General features: G+C 49.5%; 2 protein-coding genes across 5 annotated transcripts in view; one reads left to right on the forward strand and one right to left on the reverse strand.

Annotated features, from left to right (window-relative positions):
- CEP250 (centrosomal protein 250) overlaps positions 1-18,788 on the forward strand; it is an 80,996-nt gene extending 62,208 nt beyond the window's left edge. For 2 of the 4 annotated variants that reach the window (XM_065523030.2, XM_074005178.1), the window contains 3 exons: positions 14,643-14,737; positions 15,979-16,083; positions 16,836-18,788. In XM_065523030.2, the coding sequence (XP_065379102.1) occupies positions 14,643-14,737; positions 15,979-16,072 (189 nt within the window). In that variant the 3' untranslated portion in view covers positions 16,073-16,083; positions 16,836-18,788. Of the gene's footprint in view, positions 1-14,642; positions 14,738-15,978 lie in introns of all 4 variants that reach the window. The other 2 variants (XM_065523029.2, XM_074005177.1) reach the window with 1 other exon arrangement.
- C10H20orf173 (chromosome 10 C20orf173 homolog) lies at positions 16,105-17,093 on the reverse strand. Its single transcript, XM_005568829.4, has 3 exons — positions 16,785-17,093; positions 16,421-16,599; positions 16,105-16,264 (listed from the first exon to the last, which is right to left on the reverse strand). The coding sequence occupies exons 1-3, from the start codon at positions 17,091-17,093 to the stop codon at positions 16,105-16,107; spliced, it is 648 nt and encodes a 215-aa protein (XP_005568886.3).
- Positions 18,789-20,066: the final 1,278 nt, after the last annotated feature.

Genomic DNA, 20,066 nt, shown 5'->3' on the forward strand with positions numbered 1-20,066 from the left:
AGTCCAGTTGATGAGGACAGGCTAACACTCATTTATGAGTCAGAGGCAATTCTGTGTACTGACTAGAAGAACTGTAGAAATTCCAGGGGCTGAGGAAAGGAGGCAGGAACTGGCCCTTGAAGGATGGAGTGGAGTCGGAGGTGTTGCCAAGCACACAGTGAGAAGACTGGTCTGACTGTGGCAGGGGGTTGGGGCTGAGCTTGGGTGGGTTGATGGGGGAGATTATGGAGGATTAAAAGAAGTTCTGGGGCCTCAAAAACACAGCATTGACCTTTAGCTAAAGTCAGAGTCTCTGAGTTCAGAACCTCCTCATGGCCTCATTCCTCTTCTACTCTGGGTGAATGTCCTTGAGATGTCTCTTCTTGGGCATATCAGCTGGAACTGATCTGGCCCCCTGTAGTCTAGCCATGTGTCAAGCCAATCAGGAGGATGGACTGTGGCAGAACTTCTCACCATGGGCTGGTCCTAGTAGAGGCTGGACAGAACCCAGCTCACAGGCTTAAGACCTATTGCTGGCAACCTCCTCAAAGCCTCAAAATTGTTTTATTTTTTTAAGAGACAGGGTTTTGTCCTGTCTTCCAAGCTAGAGTGCAGTGGCACAATCACATCTTACTGCAACCTGAAACTCCTGGGCTCAAGTGATCCTCCCACCTCAACCTCTCAAAGTGCTGAGATTATAGGTGTGAGCCACCATGCCCAACAAGAACAGTTTTTAAAGAAGCAGGCCATTTCCTCTGGCACTCCCACCATAATCTGGAATTCCTCTTCACTAAGCCTGGGGATGGAACTGAGACCTAGCTAAGAATCTGGGGGGGAAGAACAGCACCCACTCACCCAGACCTCCTAATTTGGGGCTCAGCCCCATTATGTCTCGTTGTACCACACAGAGTAGGCCTGTTCACAGGAGCTAGAGTTTTGTTCCAGAAACCCACACGTGCAGCTCAGCAATAGATGCTTAGTGAAAACTTCCGAAACCCCAGAAATGGATCTGGGACCCCAGAAATGCTGTCCTGGTCCCTCCTTCTCCTTCCAGTCAGATTCCCTGTAACTCAAAATCCTTACCTAGCCTTTAGGCCATTTCTTTCTTTCTTTTTTTTTTTTTTTTTTTTTTTTGAGACAGAGTTTTGCTCTTGTTGCCCAGGCTGGAGTGCATTGATGTAATCTCGGCTCACTGGTGGCAACCTCCACCTCCTGGGTTCAAGCGATTCTCCTGCCTCAGCCTCCCGAGTAGCTGGGATTACAGACGTGCCACCATGCCCGGCTAATTTTGTATTTTTAGTAGAGACAGGGTTTCTCCACGTTGGTCAGGCTGGTCTCGAACTCCCGACCTCAGATGATCCACCCACCTTGGCCTCCCAAAGTGTTGAGATTACAGGCATGAGCCACCGCGCCCGGCCCCTTTAGGCCATTTCTATGCTAGGGGTTGTCAGAGACAAATAAGACTTCTCTTGGTTGTTCACTTGTTACGTCCTCCAACCCTGGTTCTCAGGCTCGGGCTGACAGAGGGTCCCTGTGTTTTACCTTCGAGTTTCTTATCAGCATCATTTTCTATAGGTCACGAGCCAGGGCCTCAGGCCCCACATACCTTCTGGGCCTCAGAGAGGTTCCAGCAGCTGAAAGACATCTTAGAGGCTGCCAAGCAGGGTCTTTATTCAGGACTAGACTAATCTGTATTTGCTCTTTTTCCATCCAACCTTCAAGAGCCCCCCAGCTCCATTATAGACCTTGGCCTAGGGTCTTCCCCCCCACCAGATATTTAGAGCAGGGTTGGCCTTCAGTTCAGGTGTAGACCATGCTCTTGCCCTGATACTCGAGCTTGTGGACGATCTTCCACTCCAGCTTCCTGAAGTACACTTTCCTTGTCCAGTAGCAGGATTGCCTCTGTGGAGTATTCCACCAATAATGGTGACAACTGCTGTTTTCATCAGCTCCAGACCCAAAGAGACCTGAAGTGGGGAAGAGTGAAGGAAGGAATATGTGTTATCCAGGGGGGACCCAACTTTGCCTAAGGGCATGAGGCCAGAGCCTCCTTTCCTGACCTTGTCACATGTGGCAGAGCATAACCAGAATGGTGAATCCAGCAGATGGGAGGAGTCCCTGGTAGTCCAGCCAGTTCTTGTAGATGTACTTGAGGAAGGTGTGACTGGTCGCCAGAACATGCAGGGAGTAGAGGTTAGAGCTCAGCCACAGAGGTTATCTTCTTGCAGAAAACTTTCCCCCTTCCTAATCTTCTTGTCTGCTTTGATAGAAGCTAGTACTGGATGGAAAGGCCTGAAAGCAGAAGGGGACAAGAGTCATCAGAGACTGGGCAATGTTCTTGTTCCCGGGGAGTGCTGGGATCTGGTGGGTGCTGCCCCTGTTCTCTCAAAGATCCCACGTGCTTTGTGTGTTAGAGCAGTGACCATCACCTCCCAACCCAATGACCTTTGCTCCTCTGCTTTCCACATGGGACTGCCATCACCCTGAAGGCAGAAAAACTGCCTGGCATGAATGTACCCATTAAAGAAGGAGAAGCTAGTGGTGTATGTTGGGATAAGGAGGGTGGGGAGTGCACAGTTACAGGCTGCACAGGGAGGGCAAGATCAATGTTGGCACCAAAGTGCCAAAGGCTGTCTACGCCAGGTCTGGGGCCCCCACTGGTCATACCGCCAGATAAGACCATTGCAGTCCACACTAGGTCTGGAGGCTTAGACACCCACAGCATGTGGGTGTTCTCATACAGGCCATGAGTATTTGGGGTGCTTTAAATGCAGGGGGTTCTGTTGTCCACATTATTCTCAAAGCCCAGAATAGTCCCTGTTTCACTCTACAGAGATAGGAAGGCACTGGGGCTCACAGAGTGGTGCTGCTTCCCACCCTCGCCCTCCTGCCCCCACCTGAGCACAGTGTGGCGCTCAGTGATGGTTATCCTGTGTTCCAAATATGCATGACCCAGGACTGGCACAGTCGGAGCTTGGGGTCTAGCTGTGACATGGGGATCAGTTGGAGTAGCTTCTTGACCAGGCGGAATTGGGTTAGGTGTCCTAGCATTGGTGCCTATGGAGAAGAACACAAACTGCGTATCACTCACCCCTGGTTCCAGTACCAAGGAAAGGCTGGAGCCATTGCAGCTAGAGGCCCAGCAGAGGAAGGGATCAAGGAGAGGATGCCCAGAGCCCAGGAACGAGCATCCACTGGCCTCTGGAGATGGCGTGGTCTCCAGTCGCATCAGGGCTTCAGGGCCCATCTGAAGTGCGGATCAAACCAGGCAGACACCCTTCTGGTGAAGGCAGGCTTTGCAGATGCGGGGCTGAATTGAGCAGCCACAGGACCTCCGCGGCTCTGGGGCCAGTGGCAGAACTTCTAGAAGTACCTATGGGGTAGGAAACCCCAGCCACAAAAGCAGCGAGGTGACCTCCAGGCCTGAGGCTTTGCCTGCAGGCCTCATCTCAGTCCATGGGACAGATCCCTGGTTTTTTTAGTTTGGCCTTGGGGCAGATGACACCTTCAGCTGTCCAGCCTGCAATACCTCACCTCCTGCCTTCTGCCCCACTACCTGCAGAGCAGAGGAATAGGGCCAGGGGCCAGGGGCAGGGAGGAGGAAGAAGCAAGAGCTGCCAGTGTGCTCCAAACCAAGAGACCCCTCCACATGATTCTGGGCACAGCTGAGGAGGGATATAAGTTCAACTCTGCTCACCACACTTAAGAAGCAGGCAAGGGAGGAGGAAAGGCAAAAACATGGGGTCCTGAGGCCCTTTTACTCCCTCTACCCTATTGGAGGTGAGGATGAGAGGTGAGACTTCACTGGACTGTGCTCCTGGCCAGTTGATCTCACCCAACTCATTGCATCAGTAACCTGGTCACAAGGTGGACACTCTGACCTCTTAGCCTTTCATTGCCAATGCTACCAGCCCTATATATGCCCTTATGGGGCCTGAACCTTGACTCAGCTAGGCGGGCTTGGAGGTAAAATATTGAATGGGTCAGGGGTAGGAGGAGAGATGAGTCTGCCAAGGCTGTGTGATGTGTCATTTGAGAGAGTGGGTATCCCCTATTCCCAGCACATGGCCATTTATTTAGAGCCAGGGAGGGGGACGAGAATTCGTATTCAAATGTGATTGTTCCTTAATTACTACTAGTTGTTCAGGTGAGGGAATCAGGGAAGGCTGTTACGCAGTGCCAGATTAATAATCCACACGTTGCCCCTGCACCTCCTGTCCTGGTTTCCTATCAAAGCCTCTCCTATATCTGTGAACATTCCAGCCCCGCAGGTCAGATTGCTGGCCAGGAGTAGTCTCACGTTCTAGCTGACTGATAGCCTCGGCTTCTGCTGTTGCATGTGGTTTGATGATTCATGCTGGAGCCTTTGGCTATAACTCTCTTCCCTGTATAAGGGCCATCTCTGAAGTTTGTCTGCCCAACTCCATTACCTGGTGAATGAGATTGGCTGGCTGCTGCTCCTGCCCCAGCTATTCAGTCATTTGGCAAATACTCATTTAAACAAAGCTCCACAAGGAGCTCCGAGAAGGAGCTCACCTCTAGGTACACAGAACCTGGACACAGATGAAAGTTTGCAGAATGACCCAGTTGTGCAGAGGACACCCACTGGCTGCTCTCAGTGAGGCCAGGAAGAGTCAAACAAAGCATCTTGGACAAAGAGAGGACTTGAGGGCCCTTTCAAAGTGTTTGTCAAGTCAGTTGGATGCACAGGATGTGTGGAGTTGAGGGGTACATCTAGGAGCAATGGCAGGTGTTATCAGTTCATTCAGGTTAGACCTCTGAGCAGACAGCAGAAACGTCAGCCACAGGTGAGCATAAGCTCAAACCCCCCATTGAAGGCTATATTCTTGTCCCACAGAGCAGAGCACATGGCAAGTGGCACACTGACTCAGATACCAGGCACTGGGAAAAGTGGGAAACCATGGTCACAGACTCTACATCCCCCTGCCCTGTTGGCCTCCATCCCTTCCTCAACCGTCTGCAGAACACCTCCTTCGAGCACCTTAGCTGCTGCCTCCCTCTGGACCTATTCAGTCCTCAAGGGTGCCCTGCTAAAGGCTGGGCTGAAGGCTAAGAGGAGAGGTGGCATTCAATGTGTCCTGTGGCCTCCCTGGGGTTGATGAAGGGTTGATGCCCAATGGAGTCCTTCATCTTGGCATTCAGCCCAGGGTCCAGCTGCCAAGGGAAGGCTTGGCAATCAAGGGTGATGGAGATAAGAATGAAAAGGGGCACCACCCTGTGCCAAGGCTGGCATGGTGTATATCTGAGAGAGGAGCTGCCTATTCACAGCATAGGGTTGTCAAGCTGGAGGCAGGGAGAGAAAAGCAAGAGCTTTTTGGTTCCTCTTGAGGATTGAAATCTATAGGAAAACGTTGTAATAGGGTGAAAAATAAATTTCCCATCCATCCAGACTTTTTTCTTTGGTAGACTTTCTTGTCATCTATTTAAAATGAAACAAGTGTATGTACGTGGTTAAGAAATTTTAGCTAGGAATGATGGCGTGTGCCTGTAGTCCCAGCTACTTGGGGGGCTGAGGCAGGAGGATCGCTCGAACCTGGAAGGTCAAGGCTGCAGTGAGCCCAGATCATGCCACTACACTCCAGCCTGAGTGATGAAGTGAGACCCTGTCTCAAAAAAAAGAAAAGAAAAGAAATTAAACAGTGCCAGGCTTCAGGGCTTATGCCTGTAATCCCAGCACTTTGGGAGGCCTAGGCAGGCAGATTGCTTGGGCTCAGGAGTTCAAGACCACCCTGGGCAAAAAATATAAAAATTAGCTTGGTGTGATGATGTGCCTGTAGTCCCAGCTACTCGGGAGGCTGACCTGAGCCCAGGGAGGTCAAGGTTGCAGTGAGCCATGATCATGCCACTGCACTCACTCCAGCCTGGGCAACAGAGCACAACTGTCTCAAAATAAAAGAACTTAAATGAAAAGAAGACAGCAGTTTCCCACCTCATTCTTCTCAAACTCCTCTTCAAAGGCAGCCAGTTTTTTTTGTTGTTGTTGTTTTTTAACTATGTTTTTCTACTGGCTCACTTTATTCCTCTAAAATAGTAACTTGTCTATGTGGTACCATAACGGGTTCAGTATCTGACATGATGCTGCGCTGCCTACACCTTTGGGGATTCTTGGATCCTGACTGAGCTACCTCATTCCTAGACACCTGGTACACCACAGTGCATCAGGGATGTGGGTAAATGCGCTTTCGGTTTATGTGGAATATTTGCATTTTGTTAGGTTGTGTGTGGTGGTTGAGTAGCCAAGAGGGTAGCATGCGGTGGATATTTGTTTTAAATATACAGCAACTGGAAACTCATTTACTGAGGCTATTTGGTTACCCTGAGCTGTTTCTACCAAAAAAGCAGGATAAATGCTCCCTCAACACACACCTTTAATTACCAATTTTTAGAGTAAGAGGTTGAGTATCATTATGAGCTCGAAGTTTTTTATATATTCACTATGGTTCAGTCATGACAGTTGCTATTTTTGATGCTGAAATTGCCGCAAATCTAATGTCCAAGTTTTCTTTGTACTTGTCTAGGCCTAGGATCTTTTAGTGGAAAAAAAAGTATTTAGAAGACAAAAATCAGACTGAGCACAGTGGCTCACACCTGTAATCCTAGCACTTTGGGAGGCTGAGGCAGGCAGATTGCCTGAGCTCAGGAGTTTGAGACCAGCCTGGGCAACACGGTGAAACCCCGTCTCTACTAAAATACAAAAAATTAGCGGGGGGTGGCGGTGTGTGCCTGTAATCCCAGCTACTCAGGAGGCTGAGGCAGGAGAACTGCTTGAACCCAGGAGGCGGAGGTTGCAGTGAGCTGAGGTCGCACCACTGCACTCCAACCTGGGTGGCAGAGTCAGACTCCGTCTCCAAAAAAAATACAAAAAACAAAAAACAAAATCTGGGTTGCAGGGTTGATCATTGCTAATGGGGTGTAATAGCTGTTCAGATGACAGAGGGAGAAAATGTACTTTGTAAATTGTTAGTTCATCGAGGTTATGATTGCACAACAATGTGAACATACTTAATGCCACTGAACTTTATTGCCATTGATAACTTTTAAATGGTAAATTTCATGTATATTTTGTCACAATAAAAAGTCTGAAAATTGAGTTCATAATATTTCCAGTTTGGGCCGAGCACGGTGGCTCACGCCTGTAATCCCAGCACTTCAGGAGGCTGAGGTGGGTGGATCACAAGGTCAGGAGTTCGAGACCAGCCTGACCAACATGGGTGAATTCCCATCTCTACTAAAAATAAAAATTAGCCGGGTGTGGTGGTCACCCAGGCTGGAGTACAGTGGTGCAATCTCAGCTCACTGCAACCTCTGCCTCTCAGACTCAAGTGATTATCCTACCTCAACCTCCCAAGTAGCTATGATTACAGGCACCCACCACCACACCTGGCAAATTTTTGTATTTTTAGTAGAGACAGAGTTTCACTATTTTGACCAGACTGGTCTCGAACTCGTGACCTCAAATGATCAGCCTCCCTCGGCCTCCCAAAGTGCTGGGATTACAGGCATAAGCCACCACACCTGACCTGTGTTTAGTTTCTAATGGTGTTAATATAAGTAGTAATTTACTTATTCAAGACCAGCCTGGGCAACATAGTGAGACCTCATCTCTACCAAAAAAATTAAAAATTAGCTGAGGGTGGTGGCACGCACTGATAGTCCCAGCCATTGAGGAGGCTGATGTGGAAGGATCACCTGAGCCTGGGAGGCAGAGGTTGCAGTGAGCCGTGATCATGTCACTGCACTCTATCCTGGGTGACAGAGTGAGATCCTGTCTCTAAATAATAATAATAATACCAACACTATAATAAAAATACTGAGTGAAGTTTAAAAAACAATTTTTTTCTTTTTTGAGACAGAGTGTCACTCTGTTGCCCAGGCTATGAGTGCAGTGGTGCAATCTTGGCTCACTGCAACTTCCGCCTCCCAGGTTCAAGTGATTCTCCTGCCTCAGCCTCCTGAGTAGCTGGAATTACAGGTGTGCACTGCCACGCCTAGCTAATTTTTGTATTTTTAGTAGAGATGGGATTTCACTATGTTGGTCATGCTGGTCTCGACCTCCTGACCTCGTAATCCGCCCGCCTTGGCCCCCCAAAGTGCTGGGGTTACAGGTGTGAGCCATTGCACCTGGCCTAAAATTTCTTTGTAGTTCTTTTTGTCCACAGAGACTATCCTACAAAGAATATACAAGGAACTTGAAATAATTGAGTTAATAACTTGAGTTAAAGGAACTTGAAATAATTATTTCTCTGGTGTTTATATTATCAATTAAATATATAGTTAGGTCCATTTGATGTGTTTCCAACTTCAGGGTTCGTTTTTTTCTCATTTAATTTTATTTTTTGATAAGATACAGCATAAGAGAGTCACATGGTGATAAGACAGAATCAGTAATAGAACGTAGCCCTTTAATGCCACCAGAAATCCAGAGAGAGAAATAAGCTAGGGTTTTATTCAGTAGCAGAGAGATCTCCATCCAGGGTCTGCTTGAAACCCCAGTCCCTCTCTGACACCACAAGGTCCCCTTGGCTACCTGTCAGCCTCCTGGGGACTGCAATGGAAACATCTCAGCCGTAGACATCAATCTTCCTCTCACACTGCAGTTTCAAGATGATCTGTATTCTGCTGGGAAATTTTGCATGGTGCTCTCAAACCAATATTTGTCATCCCGGTATGGGACCACCAACAAACCAAACAAGGACACCTGGGAGATGGGGTAAGACAAGAGATGGTGGTGGGGTAACGGCCTGCCCCCATGCACACCTATCATGCCTTCAGCACCACTCACTCAACCGCTAGTGTGCCAGGCTTCATCTTGGAGCTGGGAGGAGAATGGAGTTCACCTTCTTCAAGGAAGACAGACTCTCAATACTCATAGTGACCCTAGAGCCCAGAAAAGAGAGCATCAACTAATTGTTCTTCATTATATATTGAGAGAAGAGAGGATTCCCCTTGGAGACAAGGGAAGGGCATTCCAGGCAGAGGGAGCAGGGTGTGAGAAGGCGTGAGGCAGCTGGTATGTCTGGGGAACCCCAAGAAACCCAGTGTGGGAGTCTGGGAGAGAAGAGAGGGATCAGATCATGTAGGGTGTTGAAAGCCAGGCAGAAAGTTTTAGATTTAACGGGAAGTTCCTGGGAAGACAGATTTTTTTGTTGTTTTTTGAGACGGAGTTTTGCTCTTGTTGCCCAGATTGGAGTGCAGTGGCACGATCTTGGCTCACCACAACCTCCGCCTCCCGGGTTCAAGTGATTTTCCTGCCTCAGCCTCCCAAGTAGCTGGGATTACAGGCATGCACCACCATGCCCGGCTAATTTTGTACTTTTAGTGGAGACAGGGTTTCTCCATGTTGGTCCGGCTGGTCTTGAACTCCTGACCTCAGGTGATCAGCCTGCCTTGGCCTCCCAAAGTGCTGGGATTACAGGCGTGAGCCCCCATGCCCGGCCAAGAAGACAGAAATTTTGAGTGGCAGAGGAGTGAAAGTCTGTGAGTTGCAGGAGATATCTTACCTGGTCACAGGTATGCAAGGCATACAACAGAGCCACAAACCCCAAGGACGGATACTGACTGTGGTTCTCCAGTCAACTTTCCTTGATATACCTGAGGAAGTAGAGGCTGATCACCTAGGAAGATGGAGAAGGGGACTGACCTGAAGCCTGTCCCATGGCTACCCACCGTCATGTTGTCCTACCACTTTCCCCTTTCCTTCCTGGGGCCCTCACCTTATCTTTGCTGTCTGGTTCCACCAGGAACCTGGACCATCTGAAATCTAAAAAGAAACTGAGGTTTGGGAGGATTTCAGAGTAATTTGACAAGCAGCCTTCAGCCTTAAGTAAGCCTTGGGGGTCCCCCAGTATCCAGCCAGGGTATCTTTGGAGTCGCCTTTGTCACCTCTACAGTGACCTCCCTCCCTGACATACCCAGGGTTTTTTTGCTTCCACATGCTTGTCTGTTTATGCAGTACACTTATGAACCAATCTAGACCAGATGAATTCAACGGAAGCAGCAGTAGTTGGATACCGGGGTCCTGAGGGCTGGCAATCCCAGGGTACATAATGCGCATAGTGGTCCTATTCCCCACATCTGCCTCAAAGCCTTGGACAGGGGCCTGGTTCGTCCTGAAAAGGAAGTCAGGATGGTCATTTAGAGGAGAAAGAGGCTTGGGCTTGGCCTTGGTCTCCACATCCTACCCTGCACCCACCTGAGGACCACTTCATGTTGATTAATCCTGAAACCAAGGCCAGAGCTCCATAGAGACCTTGAGTTTCCCACCACTGCACAGAACCGGTAGTTGGATACCACATGGCCCAGTGGGCATGGGGGAGGTGCTTTAATCAGCTGCTGCTGCTTATTCTCAACCTCCTTCTCTGACTTGACTCCCTCGAGTCCCTAGGAGCATAGGAGGGAAGAATTTAGGGGCTTGACCCAGGCTCCACCTACCTGTGGAAGAAGGTTAGAGCCTGGGGCCATGATGGAGAGATGGCTAGGACCTGGGGTTAGGTCAGGGATTGGACCAAGACTAAGTTTGTGCACTGACCAACCACAATATCAGAGCATCACTGGACATGGGATCCTGTGGCCTCTGTAGGGGTTCAACGGTGCTGTTGAAGCATCTGTCATACCAGTCAGACTCGCCAGGCATGTGGAGGCAGGCAGAGCACGTCTGGACCTCAGATAAGCAGTTGCATTTTCTGGAAAAGTTGCTGGGACAGTGGCAGATTCCCGGGTGTATTTTGACCATATTACAGAGGTCGTTCTGGCTGGAGTGTTGGTATAGGAAGGAGGCAATCAGTCACAATGAAAGGACATAGGCAGCCACCAGGCCCAAACTCCTGTATCGAATCATAATCTTTGGCCCCGACGATGGTGCCCCCACAGACAGTAGATTGGCCCTGACACCTGGCACCAGGAAGAAGAGGCTGGGGCCACAGACGTCCCCCAGCATCCCCCATCCTAATGGCTTTCATCCCTCTCCCAACCCTTGACACTACACCTCCTCCCAACACCTTGCTCCTGCCTCCCTAGTCACCTACTGGTCACTACTGGAACTGCCAAAACCTGGCCTAGAGGCAGAAAGAAAGGGAGAGAGGATACTTTTGTGTTCCGTGGCCTCCCTGAGGAAACTGATGCCTAATGGGGTCTTCTGTGCCAGCCCAGTGATATCAGGGACTCATCACAGAGGCCACATTGTGACCTACTCCACCAAGGCCCCTCCTTCGCCTTGGCATTCAGCCCAGAGCCCAAATGACCAGGGAGGTGTGGTAGTCAAGGGTCCAGGGGACAGGAGGGCACAGAGGGAGAGGTTGTGTCCAGGTTGGGGTGGGTGAGCAGGAGGCAAAGAGAGAAACAGAAGGACCACCTTGGCAATGGCTCACACCTGTAATCTCAGAGCTTTGGGAGGCCAAGGCAGGACGATCCCTTGAGTCTAGGAGTTCAAGAAGGGCCACCTGGAATCTTCTGAAGAGAATTTACTATACTGATGAAAGTGAATATTTGGTACCTTTACCCCTTGACAGCTCTCAGGGGTGGACTTTTTCTTTTTGAGAACTGTTTTTTGTTTGTTTGGTTGGTTGGTTGGTTGGTTGAGATGGAGTCTTGCTCTGTTGCCCAGGCTGGAGTACAGTGGCGTGATCTTGGCTCACTGCAACCTCCGCCTCCTGGGTTCAAATGATTCTCTTGCCTCAGTCTACCGAGTAGCTGGGACTACAGGTGCGCGCCACTGCGCCCAGCTAATTTATTTTTTATTTTTAACAAAGACAGGGTTTCACCATGTCAGCCAGGCTGGTCTCAAACTCCTGAGCTCAAGTGATCTGCCTGCCTTGTCCTCCCAAAGTGCTGGGATTACAGGCTTGAGCCACCACACCCAGCCAATCCAGTGTATATCTTACACTTACAGTATACCTAAATTCAAACCGTTTTGTCAGAAACGCATGATTTATAAATATGATAAAATCATACAGTCAAAAAAGATTTACATACCCAAGTTATAACAAGCATACTGAAAAGTTTTCTAAGAACTGAATTGTTTTTAAATTTAGATTAATGAAAATAAATTTAAAATTTCCTTGCTCACTTGCACTTGCTACATTTCAAGGGTTCATCCATCATATTGGATGGCACAGAACTACAGGCTAATTTAATTCTAAAAGTCAGCAGTCTACTATCAGTGTTTACATTATTGTAACTGGATAAATATTTCCTATAGAGTTTGTAAATGAACTAAGACTACTTTTTTTGTTCATGAGTTCATGATACCTTTTTTTTTTTTTTTTTTTTTGAGACAGTTTCGCTCTTGTTGCCCAGGCTGGAGTGCAATGACACGATCTCGGCTCACTGCAGCCTCTGCCTCCTGGGTTCAAGCAATTCTCCTGTCTCAGCCTCCCAAGTAGCTGGGATTACAGGTGTGCACCACCACACCCGGCTAATTTTTGTATTTTTAGTTGAGATGGAGTTTCATCATATCTGTCAGGCCCAGCCTTTTGTTCATGGTAACTTTCTAAGAAAGGGTGTGGCTCACGCCTGTAATCCCAGCACTTTGGGAGGCCGAGGCAGGCAGATCACGAGGTCAGGAGATCGAGACCATCCTGGCTAACACGGTGAAACCCTGTCTCTACTAAAAATACAAAAAACTAGCCGGGCGAGGTGGCGGGCGCCTGTAGTCCCAGCTACTCGGGAGGCTGAGGCAGGAGAATGGTGTGAACCTGGGAGGCAGAACTTGCAGTGAGCAGCGATCACGCCACTGCACTCCAGACTGGGCAACAGAGCAAGATTCTGTCACAAAAAAAAAAAAAAGGCGGGGATATGTAGGAGATAAAATTTCTACGTTTGCATGTCTAGAAAAGTCATTATTCTGCTTGCAAGAGGTAGAATTGTGTTACTAAAAAAAAAAATCTTTAAGTTCTAACCCCTGATACTTAGAAATGTATTTGGAAGTAGGGCCTTTGCAGATACAATGAAATTAAAATGAGATCATGCTGGATGAGAATGGGCCCTAATCCAATGACTAGTGTTTTTATAAGATGAGGGAAATTGGCCAGGAATGGTGACTCATGCCTGTGATCCCAGCACTTTGGGAGGCCGAGGCGGGCAGGTGACTTGAGGCTAGGAGTTTGAGACCAGTTGGCCAACATGGCGAAACCCAGTCTCTACTAAAATACAAAAAATTAGCCAGGCATGGTGGTGAGCACCTGTATTCCCAGCTGCTTGGGAGGCTGAGGCAGAAGAATTGCTTGAACCTGGGAGACAGAGGTTGCAGTGAACTGAGATTGTGCCACTGCACTCCAGCCTGGGTGACAGAGCAAAACTCCATCTCAAAAAAAAAAAAGATGAGGGAAATTTGGAAACAGAAGACACAGGGGAGTATGTATGCCATGTGATGATCGAGGTAGAGACTGGAGTGATGCTCTGATGCAGGGCAGGCAATCCCCAGAATTGGGCTTAGTCTGAGAGGGTTCTTGGCTTTGCCCTGATGTGATCCAGTGGTGTTAACAACTTGTATTGAAGCGGCATTGCACAGCAGCAGCAGAGGTACACTGCTCCTTGTGGAGGAGGGCTACCCCATAGGCAGTGTGCCCAGAGTTAGCAGCTCAGCAGCAGCTCTGCAATCCTATTTATACCCACTTTTAATTACATGCAAATTAAGGGATGAATTATGCAGAAATTTTTCAGGAACAAGCAGTCCTCCTGCCTCAGCCTCGCAACATGCTGGGTGTGAGCCACTGTGCCCAGCCAAAAGTCTGATTTTTTATTCTTTGTTAACTGTAGTGGTTGAATTCTTGGTCTTGGTCAACAGACTGGTAAACTTCAGAGAAAAACAATTTGCTGGCTAAATATTTAGTAGTTTACAGGATGATGCAAAAGCTAGAGAACCAGGCTCAGTCTATTATGAGACGCAAAACATGGCCAAAGACTACCCCAAGAATGGCCCACCTGGAATGCCACCACTGCTGCCAACACAACTGGGCCCTTGACACTGGTAGTTTCAATATGGCAGATTCTTTTCAGCTCTTCCCACTAGGAAGAGCAGTTCATTTCCCCACTTCTTGGATCTTGATCTCACTTTATGACTTGATCTGACCAACAGAATGCTGCAGAAGTGACACCGTGAGGGCTAGGCACAGTGACTCACACCCGTAATCCCAGCACTTTGGGAGGCCAAGGCAGGAGGATTGCTTGAGCCTAGGAGTTCAAGGCCATCCTGGCCAACATAGCGAGACCCCCTTTCTACAAAAACAAAAATTAAACTTAACTGGGTGTGGTGACATGCATTTGTAGTTCCAGCTACTCAGGAGGCTGAGGTGGGAGGACCCCTTGAGCCCAAGAGGTTGAGGCTGCAATAAGCCATGATTGTACTACTCCATTCCAGCCTGGGCAACAGAGCAAGCTCCTGTCTTAAAAAATAAAAAAATAACAAAAAAGCGAATTGCAACTGAGGCATCTAAAAAAACTGGGAACCTCAAAATGCTAAACCTTCTGTGAAAAGTTGGGCCCAAAACAAAACAAACAAACCAAAAAAAACCCTCACCCTCCAGCATGAGTGAAACAAGGAGGTTTACTTCTTTTATCGAAATGGGTAAAGAGCCTCCCCCAACAACTCAAAGTCTGGGTTTGCACTTGGCATGAAATTGAATCTAAACTTATACCTCCTACAGGATCCAGGGGACCAGGCAAAGAAATTAACTCAAATATTGCCCCCGAGATTTGGAAGGCACGTCTGGCCCTTCCCTCCCAGACACTGTGGTTGCAGGTAAGACAATCAGGCCAGGATTTTATTCCATACCAGACTGATCTCCATACAATTTCCTCTTGCCCTTTACCCCCAGAGAAATAGGACATGTATGGACTCAGCTAGGCTGAGCTTGTGTGAATAGAGAGCTTGTCCACATGCTAGCTGATGGATGACTTCGATTTCTGCTTCTGCACTAGACGTGGGCAGTATTTCCTTGGAGCCCTTGGTCTGATTATCCTCCTCCCAGTGATAGAAACACTTTCCTTGCTATTCTGATCCAAATCCAAAGACGGTGACCTAGTGGATGAGAGAGGGACATATGTGTCAGCAGGCGGACTCCTGTCCTCACCCCTGCCTCCCTTCACTCAGCATCTGGGATGACAGGTTGCCCCTGGGAGCTGGGAGGAGACTGGAGCTCACCACCAGGAAACAGACTCTGGACACTCTCCTAGAGTCACTGAGGAGCCCAAAAAAGAGAATGTCAACTCGCTTCTTCTCATAATATTGGAGGAAGAGAGGGGAACCCCCAGGACATAAGAGAAGGACATTCCAGGCAAATGGAATGGTGCATGAGGCAGCTCATGTGTCTGGGGATTTCTACGAGCCCATAATGAGAGCCTGGGAGACAGGAGGCAAGAGGAGGAGTCAGAACATGTAGAGTCTTTTTTTTTTTTTTGAGATGGAGTCTCACTCTGTCACCAGGCTGGAGTGCAGTGGCACAATCTTGACTAACTGCAACCTCCGCCTCCCGGGTTCAAGCAATTCTTCTGCCTCAGCCTCCCGAGTAGCTGGGACTACAGGCATGTGCCACCACGCCTGGGTATTTTTTGTATTTTTAGTAGAGATGGAGTTTCACCATATTGGCCAGGCTGGTGGTGAACTCCTGACCTCATGATCTACCCGCCTCAGCCTCCCAAAGTGTTGGGATACAGGCATGAGCCACTATGCTTGGCCTACATAGAGTCTTGAAAGCCAGGCAGAAAACTTTAGACTCCATGCTGAAGGCATTGAGGAGCGGGAATTTTAAGAGAAGATACAAGAATCTTTCCTGCCTGGGCACAGTTGTGCAAGACACAGAACACAGCCTTGGGCCCCAGGGATGACACTGACCCTGGTAAGGCAGCCAGTTGTCCTGCTTGCACCTGGAGAGGAAGGGGGAGGGAACTGACCTGGGGCCCTTCCCACAGCAACCCACAGCCACATCCTACCCCTTTTCCTATTCCCCCTCACCATGTCTTTGCTATCTTCCACTCCACTAGGGAACCAGACCATCTTCCAAAATCTGAGAAAAAATTGAAGGTGGAGGAGTTTGGGCCACAAGACCTGGGAAAGTCCTGCAAGTGTCTCCACTAAGCCAATAGAAGGTCTTCCCAGAGCCCCTGCTGTTATTCCCTGCAGTGACCTCCCCTCACCCCCACACAGAGAGTGTTTGGGGACACCTCCTCCATCACCTCATCACTTAGATCATCTGAAGTCCACACCAGGTCAGAGAGCTTCTGCAGCAGCATCTCCAGCTGCATCCAGGAGCCCTGGTCACTGGCATTCCTGGGATAGATGAAGCATTGTGGGTGGTTTGGTTCCTCACCTTCATCTCAAAGCCCTAGACTTGGGGCCCGCTTCATCTTGGGAAGGGGAGCAGACACTGATGGAACTGTGGGGCAGGCCTGGCCCTCCTGTTCCCGCCCTCTCCCCAGCACCCACCTGAAAACCACAGGGTATTGGTCGATGTCGTTGCCAAGGGTGAAGCCCTGCAAGGTATGTGGGCACCCCAACAGCACACAAGTCCCACAATAGAAATCAAAATGGCTCACCGAGAGCCTGGGAATCACTTTAGACAGCTTCCTCCACAATTTCTCAAGCTGGCTTCCTGAGTTCATGCCCTGGAAACAGAAAGAGGGAGATTGGGGGCTGGGCCCAGGGGAGAGAAAACAGAGCTGGGTGGGTGAGATCTCCACCCAGAGGCTGTGAAGACAGGCCCAAGGGCAGGGATTTGGGCGGAAGGTGGGAGATGGGTGAGGCCCAGGAAGCATGGCAGATAGGGCCGGGCCCAGTATTGACCACTGACCAACCACCAGGGCACAGTGTCAGAGGTCATAGACTCTCTTGTCCTCAACAGGTACCCCGTGGTCTTCCTGGAGCATGCATCAAGCCAGTTCCATTTGTGGGCTGTGTAGCCGCAGGAGGAGCAGTTGAGAGTCTCAGAAGGGCAGCCACACTTCCCCGAACTGAACCAAGGGCAGTTGCAACGCCGTAGTACCAAGTACATTCGTTTTTCCTGGAGTGCTGATTCAGGTGTCAGATCCAGATAGGGGGTCATCAGCCAGAGGATGAGCATCCAAAAAACCCACAGGACAAAAATCTGCCAGCGCTTCATGTCTGACCCAGGTGGTGGCTCCCGTGGTGGGCCGCAGACTGACTTCTCTACCTGGAAGGACGAGGGGCTGAGGCCACAGGCAGCACCAGCTTCCCTCTGTCCTGTCGGCCTCCACAGCTCCCCATCCCTCCAACCTCCACCTCCTTCCAACCCCTCCTCTCCTGCCTCACTATCCATTTGCTCACCCCAAAAAAGGACTCTGACTAGGCATGGGGTGGAAGAGGCCAGGGCAGAGAGACAGCATGTGGCTAGTCCTGCGAGGGGAAGGAATACCTCAGTGGGGCCCTTGGTGTTATCCCAGTTATATCATAGATCTCATCATAAAGTACACATTGTGACCTCCCTCCTTTAACCTGCCTGGAAAAAGCCACCACCTTTCTCTGACACCCAAACAACCTCCACTGGATGTAAGCTACATGAGGACAGGGGCTGAGCTAGTCTCTCTTCTTCACCTCTGCAGCTCTAAGACTTAGAATTATTTAATAAATATTTATGGATAAATAAACAGGTGTTGAGAGGGAATTTTTTTTTTTTTTTTTTTTTTGAGACGGAGTTTTTGCTCTGTCGTCCAGGCTGGAGTGCAGTGACGTGATCTTGGCTCACTGCAACTTCTGCCTGCCGGGTTCAAGCGATTCTCATGTCTTACCCTCCCAAGTAGCTGGGACTACAGGCACGTGCCACCATGCCTGGCTAATTTTTGTATTTTTAGTAGAGACGGGGTTTTGCCGTATTGGCCAGGCTGGACTCAAATTCCTGACCTCAAGTGATCCGCCCACCTCAGCCTCCCAAAGTGCTGGAATTATAGGCGTGAGCCACCATGCCCAGCCGGGAAATTTATTTTTTAATTATTATTATTATTTTGAAACGGAGTTTCACTCTTGTCGCCCCGGCTGGAGTGCAGAGGCATGATCTCGGTGCACTGCAACTTCTGCCTCCCGGGTTTAAATGATTCTCTTGCCTCGGCTTCCCAAGTAGCTGGGATTACAGGCGCCCACCACCATGCGTGGCTAATTTTTTTTGTATTTTTAGTAGAGATGGGGTTTCACCATGTTGGTCAGTCTGGTCTCGAACTCCTGACCTCAGGTGATCTACCTGCCTTGGCCTCCCAAAGCGCTGGGATTACAGGCGTAAGCCACCGCGCCCTGCCCCAGCTGGGAACTTTAAATACACTTATGTGTGATGCCCTCTCTGGAGTTGTGTGACTCAACTCAATCCTCTCTTGTAGTCTCTAGACCCCATATCCAACAGCCTACTGGACTGCCACTTAGATGGCTCAGCGACATCTCACCTGAATAAGCCTGACTGAACCCAGCATTTTCCCTGTAAACCAACCCTTCCCAAAACTTCTCTGTCTCTTGTTTTGAGGAGTCTTGCTCTATCACCCAGGCTGGAGTACAGTGGCGCAATCTCAGCTCACTGCAACTTCTGCCTCCAAGGTTCAAGCAATTCTCCTGCCTTTGCCTCCCGAGTAGCTGGGATTACAGAAGCGTGCCACCACACCCGGCTAATTTTTTGTATTTTTAGTAAAGACAGGATTTCACAATGTTGGCCAGGCTGATCTCGAACTCCTGACCTCAGGTGATCTGCTCACCTCGGCCTCCCAAAGTACTGGGATTACAGGCGTGAGCCACTGCACTCAGCCTCAAAACTTCTCTATCTCAATAAATGATTCCACCATGTACCCAGTTATTGAAACCAGAACTCATGTATTCTTGATTCCTCCTACTCCTATGATACCCAAATTCTATTTTTTTTTTTTTTTTTTTTAAGGACAAAGTCTCTATCACCCAGGCAGGAATGCAGTGGCACAATCTTAGCTCACTGTAGCCTGTGCCTCCAAGGTTCAAGCAATCCTTTTGTGTCTGGAATTGGTGGGTTCTTAGTCTCACTGACTTCAAGAATGAAGCTGCGGATGCTCGCGGTGTTACAGTTCTTAAAGATTGTGTGTCCAGAGTTTGTTCCCTCTGATGTTCGGACATGTTCGGAGTTTCTTCCGTCTGGTGGGTTCGTGCGTGGTCTGGTTGGTCTCAGGAGTGAAGCTGCAAACCTTTGGGGTGAGCGTTATAGCTCATAAACGCAGTGCGGACCCAAAGAGTGAGCAGCAGCAAGATTTATTGCAAAGAGCGAAAGAACAAATTTTCTACATTGTGTAAAGATACCAGGTTGCAGCTGCTAGCTGGGGCAGTCGGCTTTTATTTCCTTATCTGACCCCACCCATATCCTGCTGATTGGTCCATTTTACAGAGAGCTGATTGGTCCGTTTTGACAGGGTGCTGATTGGCATGTTTACAAATCTTTAGCTAGACACAGAGTGCTGATTGGTGCATTTATAAACCTTGAGCTAGACACAAAGTGCTGATTGGTGCATTTACAATCCTTTAGCTAGACACAGCGAGCTAGACGAAAAGTTCTCCAAGTCCCCACTAGATTAGCTGGACACAGAGCACTGATTGGTGCATTTACAAACCTTGAGCTAGACCCAGAGTGCTGATTGGTGCATTTACAATCCTCTAGCTAGACATAAAACTTCTCCAAGTCCCCACCAGACTCAGTAGCCTAGCTGACTTCACCTGGTGGATCTCACGCCAGGGCCAGGGGCAGAGCTGCCCGCCAGTTCTGTGCCACAAGCCTGCACTCCTCAGACCTTGGGTGGTGGATGAGACCCTGTGCCCAGGAGCAGGGGGCAGCGCCCATCAGGGAGCCTCAGGCCACGTGGGAGCCCTCTGGTGCGGGGGTGTGGGGCTTGGGCATGGTAGGCTGCAGGTCCCCAGTCCTGCCCTGTGGGGAGGTGGCTGAGGCCTGGCAAGAACCGAGGTCGGTGTGGGCCTCTGGCAGTGCTGGGGGACCTAGTGCACCCTCAGCAGCTACTGGCCCAGGTGCTAAGCCCTTCACTGCCCGGGCCCATGGTGCTGGCCTTCGCTCCGAGTCCAGGCCCGCCAAGCCCACGCCCACCGAGAACTCGCGCTGGCCCGC

The sequence above is a fragment of the Macaca fascicularis genome, chromosome 10 (assembly GCF_037993035.2).
Source record: "Macaca fascicularis isolate 582-1 chromosome 10, T2T-MFA8v1.1".
NCBI lineage: Eukaryota > Metazoa > Chordata > Mammalia > Primates > Cercopithecidae > Macaca > Macaca fascicularis.

Excerpts from the sequence above, each read along its gene's own strand:
- C10H20orf173 (XM_005568829.4), bottom strand. The coding sequence starts at position 17,093 with ATGAAGCGCTGGCAGATTTTTGTCCTGTGGGTTTTTTGGATGCTCATC. Across the intron at positions 16,600-16,784 it reads ACACTGTGCCCTGGTGGTTG|GGCATGAACTCAGGAAGCCA; the intron begins GTCAGTGGTCAA and ends TTCTGTTTCCAG. Across the intron at positions 16,265-16,420 it reads CAATACCCTGTGGTTTTCAG|GAATGCCAGTGACCAGGGCT; the intron begins GTGGGTGCTGGG and ends CATCTATCCCAG.